This window comes from Pristiophorus japonicus, chromosome 15 (genome assembly GCF_044704955.1).
Source record: "Pristiophorus japonicus isolate sPriJap1 chromosome 15, sPriJap1.hap1, whole genome shotgun sequence".
NCBI lineage: Eukaryota > Metazoa > Chordata > Chondrichthyes > Pristiophoridae > Pristiophorus > Pristiophorus japonicus.
Window position 1 is genome coordinate 100,420,430 of NC_091991.1, and position 12,155 is coordinate 100,432,584.

Below are 12,155 nucleotides of genomic sequence, written 5' to 3' on the forward strand. Positions count from 1 at the left end.
GAACCCCTGAGGGAGTCGGGTCCACGTGTATTGTCTGCCTCTGGAGCTAAATACGAATCTTTCCTCAGATGCAGGGTCCAGTGGGATCGACCAAAATCTGTTAGCAATATCTAAAATGGTGAAAATCCTGTGTTCCGGATTCAGACCGTTGAAGATAGTTGCTGGGCTGGCCACAATCGGGTGTTCCCTGGGCGTTACTTTATTTAGTGCTGTATAATCTATCATTAGTCGGTAACTCTCGTCCAGTTTCTTCACTGGCCACATCGGGGAGTTCGTGACTGAAACTTTCTGTCGTAATATGCCTTGGTCTACCAGGGCTTCTATTATCTCCTCAGTGGCCCGCAAGGCCTCTGGTTTAATAGGGTATTGTTTGTGGGGAGGATGTACCGGTCCCGTGACCTTCTCCAGTGTGATATCAATGAGCCCGCAGTCCTGTTTGCTTATTGCCCAAACTCCCGGGATAGCCTGACACAGTAATCCCAACACCCCGTCCTTTGACCAGTCTCTCATCAAGGTGCCTGTTTTACCTAACGTGGCTATATTTTTTACTGGGGCCCATTTCCCTGCAACTTTATCCTTATACCCTTTCTTGGCTTTCCAGGTTACCCGCCTTCGCCGTGCGTCCACTATGGTGCCTAGCTCGCGGAGTAGGTCCATCCCTAGTATAGTGCCCTCTGAATTTTGACATACCCAGAACTGGACCGGTACCATTATACCGTCTACCTCGAGCACTTGTGTTTCGCTTTGATACGCCGTGGTCCTGTTTCCCCCTACTGCTTTGATTATGATGGATCGCCGGTCCCCTAACGATGCATTGATCCACATGCGGTGATCGGGTTCTTGGCTGGGGGCCGGTGCGATTCATTGGGGTTTCGTCTGCTTCTGGGTCAGCTGCTGTATAATGTCCAGCAGCTGCTGATTTCCGAGCACACTAACGTCTGGGGTTCTTTCATTGGGATTTTGTCCCTTTTTAGCTCCCCGTTGCGGTCCCTTCCCTTCCTGGCCACCCACTTTTGCCCAATAGTCCTTTGACTCGTGACCTGATTGGTCACAGTTCCTACACCTTTTGCGTCCGTCACGTTTTGGGGCTCAGCACTCGGCACGGCGGTGTCCCGTCTTGTTGCAATTGTAGCATGTCTCAGCCGCCTTTTTGTCAGTGGCCGCTCAGACCTCAGCTGTGCTGGTGGCTATTTTGGACCTTTGTTGATTGTCTACCGAGGTAGCCCAACTTTCCAGGTCATCAAAGTTATTATATGCCACTAAGCCTGTTTTTAGGATGGCTTGGTGGGCGGAGCTTAGTCCGTCCTTATACAACTGTATGAAGGCTGGGTTCTGCCGGTCTGCGTCCAGTACTCCGCTATGTGCCAAGAATGCCTCAAATTTCCAAACCCCGTACTCTTGTGCCCGTTCGTCCTTCTTTTGTATTACTCCCACTATAGAGTTCCAGTTTACGGGAACCTGGCCTAAGACGAGTGTCACGTTCGCTTTGAATGCTATCATGCTCGCCTCCTGTTGTTGCCTAATAGCAGACAGGTCAGTACACCAGGTACCGCTTCGGTAATCATTCTGTTGTCTGTCCCAGTAGTTTTCTGGCATTTTAATTCTAACTATAGCAGCGATATCTTGATTATGGAGCTGGTGGCAAATTTTCATTTCCTTGAGCTTCTGCCAGAAGGTTGCATTGCTATGGCGGGGTATTAGGGGTGGCAGCTTGTCTAATAACTGCATCGTGTCCCCGGGGGATAACGATGTGTATGTTAATCGTATTTGTGGGGGTCGGGCGGGCCTACCATTACGCCCGTGTCCTACTGGGACCCCGGGTATGCATTCCACCTTTACAGGCGCGGTCTTGACCGGGTTTATTGTGGCATATGGGGGTGGCAGGGCATCCCCTTTAAACGAGCCGCATCTAGCTGTTTCATTCCCTAGGCACTCCCAATCTTCCCCACTTGGGCTACTCATGGTTCGGACTGGCAAAACTGTCAGTCCGGTCTCAGCAGTCACTTGCTTTCTTTTTGTTTGCACATACTGGTTACCCTTCTCTGTTAACGTTACATGAGCTCGCAGGACCACTGCCTTTTCATCTTTGTCTTTCCTTTCCTTCTCTCACCATTCCCGCTGGTCTGCTAGTGGGTCCTGAGGATCCCATCCTGCTTTAATCATTCTCTCAATTAGTTTCTTTTCTTTTTTCGCCAGGTGGCGGGTAAGGGAGCCTTCCGGCCCCCACTCCAGTTTATCTGCTTTATTGGCCATTCCTGGGTAGGACTAGAACCGTTAGGAATCTACTATCAGAGGTTTGCCTTTTACCTCGCACAACTTGTAGTAGACCGTCTCCGGGCTGCTGTCAGGTCACAGGTCTGTTTTTACACAAACTTATACAATTCTTAAAACGCGTTTAAGCAATTCCCGACAGCGCTCTACGTATCCTTAACGACTACCTACCACCGTTTTGCCCGTTGGTCCGACCCTGTTCACAGGTTTGGTTTCCGTTGGTTGCTGTCCACCGCCTGCCCCCCCCCCCGGGATATATTTCAAATCACATTACTGGGCCCGGAAGATGTCGTTCGGTATCACAATCCCACAGTCTAAGTGTGTTCCTGGCACCTACTTAGTTCCTGGCTGTCACGTGGGACAAAGTCCTCTTAATGCAGACTCAGGCTTGGTGTTTGAGATATTAGACCGTCTCCTCGTGTCGATCAACCGGCATCCACCTTCGGCACCCGTTATAAATTTTGTTTAGGGTATACTCACCCGGTTTCTCCAAGGGTGCTCAGCGACTTCGGAATCCTGCCGACTACGTACTGTTAGCATGAATGTTTTCTCGGAAGAACCACTCAACACTCGGGAAAGGTTCCAACGCCAAAATGGCCTTGATTACGCTGGCGGGGAGGAAGCCTCTGTCTAAGTCCAGGCACCTCTCTCCGCCGAACAAAGAAAACCATCAATATTTATATGTTTTACAACAGTTAATTCCAGTTACTCAGCCCACATTGGCCAGACACAATCCAATCATAATGATTATAGATTACATATCAGTCTCTTTAACCCAATAGAATTCCCCTGGTTCATTGGGGGGCTGTATGTTCGGTTCCTGTCAGCTCAGGCTGATTCATGACTCTGTGATGTGATGCAGGCCCCCTATCTCTGTTACTCGGGGGCTCTGCTGTGACCTTGTTGAGCTATCTCAGCATGGTTGCTAAGCACTCCAGCTGGAGTCATCGATTAAGGACATTCCGTACCAGGCACTATAACGGTTTGTTGTGGTTATCTTGTCTCAAGCTGTTGATCCAAGACATTCCTGGTACCAGGCCTCACAGGGTCATTGCTCAGTCAGCAGTTCATTGCTTGACTAACTGAGTTCCCATCATGCTTGGAGGAGCCCCCTGACAGCTATTTTATATTTGGCTACCATTTTGAACACATACATGTATATATATATATATATATAGCAGGTGCCTAATGCCCTACAACACAGTGAAGCAAGCATGTGTATATCTGATCTCTACAGTGCAGAATAAATACAATAACAAAATAACTCATGGGAAGATTTCAACATTTGTGAGTAAACCTGATACCATGTTAATTGGTTGATGAACCATTCTAATAGCTAAACGCAGGATTTCTGGTCAATTTGTTTAACGCATTTTCTTACACCAACAGTTGCATGTTCCCTTTTCGGCATGGAAGCAAGTCATCCTCGTTTCGAGGGACTGCCTATGATGATGATGATGCATGTTCCCACAATGAGTGCTATGTTAATTGGAATAAGTAAACAGATAGGGACAGCTGCTATTTTGCTCACTGTGATCTAAAGTTATAGCTTGGTCACATCCTCTTTTAGCATATGTTTTTGTCGATAATTCAATATGTCTCTGTGGTGCATTGGTTAGCACATTCGGCTATTAAACGAAAGTTTGGTGGATCTCGGAGGAGTTCTGGTCCAGTCTGGCAGAGGGGAGGGTGAGGGTCTGGGTCAGACTGGGACAGGGGAGGGTGAGGGGGCTCTGGGTCAGTCTGGGACAGGGGAGGGTGAGGGTCAGTCTGGGACAGGGGAGGGTGAGGGGGGGTCTGGGTCAGTCTGGGACAGGGGAGGGTGGGGGGGGTCTGGGTCAGGGGAGGGTGAGGGGGGGGTCAGTCTTGGACAGGGGAGGGTGAGGGGGGTGGGTCTGGGTCAGTCTGGGACAGGGTCGAGTGAGGGGGTGTGTGTCAGTCAGGGACGTGGAGGGTGAGGGGATCTGGGTCAGTCTGGGACAGGGTCGGGTGAGAGGGGGGGTCTGGGTCAGTTTGGGACAGGGGAGGGTGAGGGGTGTCTGGTTCAGGGGAGAATGAGGGGGGTTCTGGGATAGTCTGGCACAGGGGAGGTTGAGGGGGGGCCTTGGTCAGGGGAAGTTGAGGGGGTTTCGGGGACAGGGAAGGTGGAGTGGGTGTCTGGGACCAGGGAGGCTGACGAGGGGTTCTGGGTCAGTCTGGGATAGCGGAGGATGAAGGGGGATCTGGGTCAGTCTGGGACAGGGGAGGGTGAGGAGGGGTTCTGGGTCAGTCTAGGGCAGGGGAGGGTGAGAAGGGTCTGGTTGTGGGTCAGTCTGGGACAGGGGAGAGTGAGGGGGGTTCTAGGTCAGTCTGAGACAGCAGAGGATGAAGGGGGATCTGGGTCAGTCTGGGACAGGGGTGGGTGAGGGGGGGTTCTGGGTCAGTCTGGGAAAGGAAAGGGTGAAGGGGATTCTGGGTCGGTCTGGGACAGGGGAGGGTGAGCGGGGTCTGGGGAAGTCTGGGACAGGGGAAGGTGAGGGAGATCTGGGTCAGTCTGGGACAGGGAAGTTTGAGGGCACTCTGGGGCATCTGGTGAGCAGAGGGATCGCTTTCTCTGTGTGGAGAACCAATGTCCCAGGTCTGTGAGCCAAAGCTTGGAGTTCTGATGAGGGGGGGGCAGAGGGATTGTTACCCCGTGTGGAGATCCAATGTCCCGGGTCTGTCGGCCACAGCTGGAGGGTCTGGGTGGAGGGGGAGGGGGCGCGGCAGAGGGGGGATCGAGCCCTCTATGTGACGAACCAGTGTCCCAGGGTCTGTGGGCCAAAACTCTGGGGTCTGGGGGCTTCTCCAAGGAAAAGCATAATACAGATAAACAGAGCCAGTGAAAGGTAAATCATGTTTGACAAATTTGCTGGAGTTCTTTGAGGATATAATGAGCAGGGTGTATAAGGGGGAACAAGTGTATTTGGATTTCCAGAAGGCATTCGATAAAGTGCCACGTAACAGATTACTGCACAAGTTAAGAGCTTAAGTGGACATGGGTAATTATCTTAGCATGGATAGAGAGTGGGCTAAATAACAGACAACAGAATCGGGATAAATGGGTCATTTTCCGGTTGTCAAACGGCAACTAGGGGGTTGCTGCAGGGATCGATGCTGGGATCTCAACTATTTACAATCTATATTGATGCCTTGGATGAGGGGACAGAGTGTAATGTAGCCAAGTTTTCTGATGATACAATGATGGGTGGGAAAGCAAGTTGTGAGGAGGACACAAAGAATCTGGAAAGGGATGTAGACAGGATAAGTGAGTGTGCAAATATTTGGTAGATTGAGTATAATGTGGAAAAGTTTGAGGTTATTAACTTTGGAAGGAAAAATAAAAATAAAATGTATTATTTAAAAGGAGAGGTATTACAAAATGCTGAAGTACAGAGCGACCTGGATGTTCTTGTGCATGAAACACAAAAAGTTTCTATGCAGGTACAGCAATAATTATAAAGGCAAAATAAATGTTGGCCTTTATTGAAAGGGGGATGGAGTACAAAAGCAGAGAAGTCCTGCTACAACTGTACAGGGTATTTCTGAGACCACACCTCGAGTACTGCATCCAATTTTGATCTTTTTTAAGGAGGGATATACTTGCATTGGAGACAGTTCAGAGAAGCTTCACTAGTTTGATTCCTGAGATGGAGGAGTTGACATGAAGACAGGTTGAGCAGGTTGGGCCTATACTCATTGGAGTTTAGAATAATAAGAGGTGATCTTATTGAAACATACAATACTGAGGGGGCTCGGTATGTTAGATGCAGAGAGGATGTTTCCACTCATAGTGAATCTAGACCTTGGGGGCACAGTTTAAGAATAAGCGGTTGCCGATTTAGAACTGAGATGAGGAGACATTTCTTCTCTGAGTAAATCCTTGGAATTCTCTACCCCAGAGAGCTGTGAAGGCTGGGTCATTGAATATATTTAAGGTGGAGGTCACCAGATTTTTGTACGATAAGCGAGTGAAGAGTTATGGGGCGCGGGCAGGGAACAGGTGCTATGCTCATGATCAGATCAACCATGATCTTATTAAATGGCAGAGCAGGTTTGAGTGGCCAATGGCCTACTCCTGCTCCTATTCCTTATGTTTTTTAAAGGGTGAATTATGGATGCAAACACAATCAGCATTATTTTTTTCCTCACCCGTTGCCCATTGAATAATTGGTCAAATATGCAGAATATTAAACTCCAGCCCAGTTATATGGGGAATCAATATCAGCAGAAAGAAAGCCCAACTCTCAGAATAGACACGATTCAGTCTGGGATAACAGCAGAATCCAAAACCTGCAGTCACTTGTGAACTTGCTGGTGTGTCAGCAGGTTGGATGAATGAGTGAATCCCTTCCCACACACGGAGCAGGTGAACGGCCTCTCCTCAGTGTGAACTCGCTGGTGGTCCAACAGAAGGGATGACACAGTGAATCCCTTCCCACACTCAGATCAGGTGAATGGCCTCTCCCCAGTGTGAACTCGCTGGTGTAGCAGCAGGAGGGATGAGGTAATAAATCCCTTCCCACACTCAGAGCAGATGAATGGCCTCTCTCCAGTGTGAACTTGCTGGTGAATCTGAAGGTGGGTTGATCGAGTGAATCCCTTCCCACACTCAGAGCAGGTATACGGCCTCTCCCCAGTGTGAACTCGCTGGTGTTCCAACAGACGGGATGACACAGTGAATCCCTTCCCACACTCAGAGCAGGTGAACGGCCTCTCCCCAGTGTGAACTCGCTGGTGTTCCAACAGATGGGATGACAGAGTGAATCCCTTCCCACACTCAGAGCAGGTGAAAGGCCTCTCCCCAGTGTGAACTCGCTGGTGTCCCAACAGATGGGATGAGAGAGAGAATCTCTTCCCACACTCAGAGCAGGTGAACGCCCTCTTCCCAGTGTGACTGCGCCGATGAACTTCCAGTTCAGACGGGGAATTGAATCCATTCCCACAGTCCCCACATTCCCACTGTTTCTCCGTGGTGCGGGGGTCCTTGTGTCTCTCCATGTTGGATGATCAGTTGAAGCCACGCCCACACACAAAATATGTGTACGGTTTCTCCCCGCTGTCAATGCTACGATGTTTTCTTCAGGCTGTGAAACTGCTTAAAGCTCTTTCCACAGTCTGTGCACTGGAACACTCTCACTCGGGTGTGTGTGTCTCGGTGCTTTTCCAGTCACACGGATATTTGAAATCTGTTCCCACAGACAAACTTTTCTCCTTCTACATCTAAAGGCTGATGATATTCAGGTCCTGAGGAATCGAGTGATTCTGTCAGATCTAGATGTAATGTTTGGTTTGAGCTCCCCGTCTGCAAACCCTACCATTCGAATGCCCTGGAAAAGGAGTTTACAAAAATCATAACTGCAAGTAAAGGACAGATATTCAGAACAAACAATTCTAGATTCTATGGAACATTATTTCCTCTCTTGTTCCTGCGATGCTGTAAATCCCACCCCATATATTCTTCCCCCTCCCTGTCCTGAAATTCAAACACATCGCTCGTCTGAACACGGCTTGTCTCAACTCCCAATTTTCATCATTGACAGAGGCTGGGTTCAGTTTTACACTCACTGGTTCCCCTCCCCTGAAGGTGCTGACTCTGGCTGGGTTCAGTTCTACACTCACTAGTTCCCCTCCCTCTCCTCCCCTGAAGGTGCTGACTCTGGCTGGGTTCAGTTCTAGACTCACTGGTTCCCCTGCCTCTCCTCCCCTGAAGGTGCTGACTCTGGCTTGGTTCAGTTCTACACTCAGTGGTTCCCCTCCCCTGAAGATGCTGACTCTGGCTGGGTTCAGTTCTACACTCACTGGTTCCCCTCCCCTGAAGGTTTGACTCTGGCTGTGTTCAGTTTTACACTCACCGGTTCCTCTCCCTCTCCTCCCCTGCAAGTGCTGACTCTGGCTGGGTTCAATTCCGCACTCTCTGGTTCCCCTCTATATTATCCACTGAAGGTGTCGACTCTGCCTGGTTTCAGTTAATATAAGAAATCGGAGCAGGAGTAGGCCATGTGGCCCCTCGAGTCTGCTCCACCATTCAATAGGATCATGGCTAATCTCACGGACTCAGCTCCACTTCCCTGCCAGCTCCCCATGACCCTTTACTCCCTTATCACTCAAAAATCTGTCTATCTCTGCCTTAAATTATATTCAATGATCCAGCCTCCATAGCACTCTGTGGCATAGAATTCCATAGATTTACAACACTCAGAAGAAATTTCTCCTCATATCAGTTTTTAATGGGAGACCCCTTATTCTAAGACTATGTCCCCTAGTTGTAGTTTCCCCTATGAGTGGAAATATCCTCACTGCATCCACCTGTCGAGCCCCCTCATTATCTTATTTCAATAAGATCACCTCTTATTTTTCTGAACTCCAATGTGTATAGGCCCAATCTCCTCAACCTTTCCTCATAAGTCATACCCCCCATATCCGGAATCAATCTCGTGAACATGCTCTGAACAGTCTCCAATTCAAGTATATTTTTCCTTAAATACGGAGACCAAAACTGGATGCAGTACTCCAGGTGTGGCTTCACCAATACCCTGTACAATTGTAGGATATCTCTGTTTTTATACTCTATCCCCCTTGCAATAAAGGCCAACATTCCATTTGCCTTCCAGAATACTTGCTTTACCTGCATAATAACTTTTTGTTTCATGCACAAGGATGCCCAGGTCTCTCTTTACTGCAAAACTTTGCAATTTTTCTCCATATAAATTATAATTAATTTTTCTATTATTTCTGCCAAAGTGAATAACCTCACATTTTCCCACAATTTACTCCACCTGCCAAATGTTTGCCCATTCACTTAGCCTGTCTTTATCCTTTTGCAGATTAATTGTGTCCTTTTCATAGTTTGCTCTCCCACCCATCTTTGTATCAGTAAACTTGGCCACATTATACTCGGTTCCTTCATTGAATTCATTAATATAGATTATAAATAGTTGAGGACCCAGCACTGATCCCTGCGGCACACCACTGTCACTGTTTGCCAACCAGAAAATGATCCATTTATCCCGACTCTCTGTTTTCTGTTATTTAGCCAATCCTCTATCCATGCTAATAGATTACCCCAACCACATGAGCTTTTATCTTGTGCAGTAACCTTTTATGTGGCACCTTATCGAATGCCTTCTGGAAATAATCCAAATACACCACATCCATTGGATCCCACTTATCCACGCTGCTCGTTACATCCTCAAAAACCAAATTTGGCAAACATGTTTCCCTTTCATTACACCATGCTGACTTTGCTGGATTGAATTATGCTTTTCCAAATGTCCCACTACTGCTTCCTTAATAATGGACTCCAGCATTTTCCCAATGACAGAAATTAGGCAAACTGGTCTATAGTTTCCTGCTTTTTGTCTGCCTCCTTTTTAAAATAGGGCCGTTACTCTTCGGACTGCCCCAGGATCCAGGAAATGTTGATAAATTACAACCAATGTATCCACTATCCCTGCAGCCACTTCTTTAAGACCCTAGGATGTAATCATTCTTTGTCCTTCCCCACGCCGCCCCCTGGCCAGACCCAGTTCCTTTGCTCAAATTCTGGGAAAAGTGTACTTTGATTTTTGCAGGCTGAATTATTGCAGAGAGCTGCGGCATGCGCAGTTCAGCACCGCCCCTTGAGTCGATTCGCAGTGAGCAGAGGAGCGCATGCACCCTCCCCTCCCCCAGCCCTGCCTGTGATTGCCAGGACTGACATATGAGGAGAGACTGGGTAGACTGGGCCTGTATTCACTGGAGTTTAGAAGGATGAGAGGGAATCTCATTGAAACATATAAAATTCTGACAGCACTGGACAGGTTAGATGCAGCAAGAATGTTCCCAATGTTGGGGAAGTCCAGAACCAGAGGACACAGTCTAAGGATAAGGGGTAAGCCATTTTGGACTGAGATGAGGAAAAACTACTTCACTCAGAGAGTTGTTAACCTGTGGAATTCCCTACCACAGAGAGTTGTTGATGCCAGTTCATTGGATATAGTCAAGAGGGAGTTAGATGTGGCCCTTACGGCTAAAGGGATCAAGGGGTATGGAGAGAAAGCAGGAAAAGGGTACTGAGGTGAATAATCAGCCATGATCTTATTGAATGGCGGTACAGGCTCGAAGGGCGGAATGGCCTAATCCTGCAGCCTCCTTACAGCAGGCTATTTTCTATGTTTCTATTCACTCAGTGAGCGGAAGAAGATGGTTTAAAAGAGCCAGAAATGGAGATGCCGTGGCCCCGGGGTAAGGCAGCGAACAGCAGCCCCCTTCCCCTCCCACTCTCCTCTCCCGGTGCCTGCAATAGATGCACTTTGTGAAACTCCCCACATCCTCACTGTCAACTGTGTTCCCACTGCTCACTGTCCAAGAACAACAGACACGGTGAGATTGGAACTGAATCAGGATCATTCACTACTAGTTGGGGGGGAAAAGCAGCAATGATTTGAAAGAGCGAGGTGATTTACTTTCTCTGTTACCTGACACTGTCCACACACAGCCCGAGAATGGCCTCTCCCTTCCCCCACTCACTCCATGTTCAGGAACTCGTTCCCGTTTCACTTTGCCTCTTATACACAGCTCCGGACAGAACTTAACCAGGAAGGTTCACTACTGGTTTGGAGAGAGAAAGCAGCAATGATTGGGCAGAATCTGCTATTTACATTCTGTCTCCCTTACCCTGGACATACACTGTCCACACAGAGCCCGAGAATGGCCTCTGCCTTCCCCCACTCACTGACACTGGTTCTTTATGCACTCTGCCCCTTACACACAGTCCCCGAATCCTCCTGAACTCAATGCCGATCTCTGAGCCCAAGTGTGGACACACTCCCAAAGCACTGCTGTAAGGAGGCTGCTGCTCGCTACCTTACCCGGGGCCGCGGTGTCTCTGTTCCCGGTTGTTTTAAACCATCTTCTTCCGCTCACTGAGTGAATGGCGATCACAGGCAGGGCTGGGGGAGGGCGCATGTTCTCTTCTGCTTCCTGGAAATCGACATAGGGGGCGGGGCTTACCCGCACATGCGCAGCTCTCTGCACTAATTCTGAATGTAAAACTCAAAGTGCACTTTCCCCAGAATCTGAGCAAAGGAACTGGGCCTGCGGGGGAAGGACAGAGAATGATTAAAGCTGGGAGATGCTCAATATGGGATCATTCCATGCAGGGTGTTTCTCTCCATGAGCCCGTCTTCACAAAGCAATCCTGGAGAAATATCGGAGGGACGAGGGAGTGGCAGTGTTTGCTGGGACAGTGCAGGAGTTAATATCTGACAGAAACAGTCTGAGATCAGTTTAATTCGAGTAAAACACTCGGTCACTGAGAGTAATACCGAACGGCCCTGAGCTGCAGGATTGCAGAGATTACAACGGGCAAGCCAGGGTGAAATGTGGGCCGTTGTATCTCTCACTCTCTGACACTGTCCCGCAGTGTGGGGTTAATAATGTGTCTGTCTCTGGTACAATATCAGTGAGACAGGAGACTGCATCTTCTGTCTCTCCAATGGGAACTCTCAGGATAAATCGGGACTTCACAGGTCAGTCTGGAAATGATACTGTGCATGTCTTTCTGTGTCTCACCGCCCAGCCTCGCGCACTCCTGTCTCTCGCTCAGCCCTCTCCCCTCTCTCTGTTGCTATCCGCTCTCTCTTGTACTGGTTGAAAGGCGGGATACTGTTATTTAGCGTGATGTAGTAACACTGTTGGAGGTGTAAACTGATAATGTCTCTGTTTCTCTCTTTGGTGCAATATGTGAAGGTGTGACATTGTTACGGAGCGTAATATGGAGACACTGATACAAAGTGTAAACCTGATACTGTGTCTGTACTCTGTCTTTTCCGCTGGTGCTGTACATGAATGTGTGATTTTATTATTAAGCGCAATAGGGACAC

General features: G+C 48.6%; 2 protein-coding genes across 4 annotated transcripts in view; both read right to left on the minus strand.

Moving 5' to 3' along the window:
• LOC139280929 (zinc finger protein 436-like) overlaps positions 1-10,437 on the minus strand; it is a 38,859-nt gene extending 28,422 nt beyond the window's left edge. The window contains exon 1 of one of the 3 annotated variants that reach the window (XM_070900738.1): positions 10,235-10,437. The gene's annotated coding sequence lies outside the window, so the exon portion shown is untranslated. Of the gene's footprint in view, positions 1-2,442; positions 2,553-2,608; positions 2,660-10,234 lie in introns of those variants that run through there. The other 2 variants (XM_070900736.1, XM_070900737.1) reach the window with 2 other exon arrangements.
• Positions 5,746-11,274, minus strand: LOC139280930 (zinc finger protein 664-like). Its single transcript, XM_070900742.1, has 2 exons — positions 11,142-11,274; positions 5,746-7,619 (listed from the first exon to the last, which is right to left on the minus strand). The coding sequence occupies exon 2, from the start codon at positions 7,288-7,290 to the stop codon at positions 6,739-6,741; it is 552 nt and encodes a 183-aa protein (XP_070756843.1). The 5' UTR covers positions 7,291-7,619; positions 11,142-11,274; the 3' UTR covers positions 5,746-6,738.
• Between the last annotated feature and the right edge of the window lie 881 nt (positions 11,275-12,155).

Coding starts and splice junctions, on each gene's coding strand:
- LOC139280930 (XM_070900742.1), bottom strand. CDS start 7,290: ATGGAGAGACACAAGGACCCCCGCACCACGGAGAAACAGTGGGAATGT.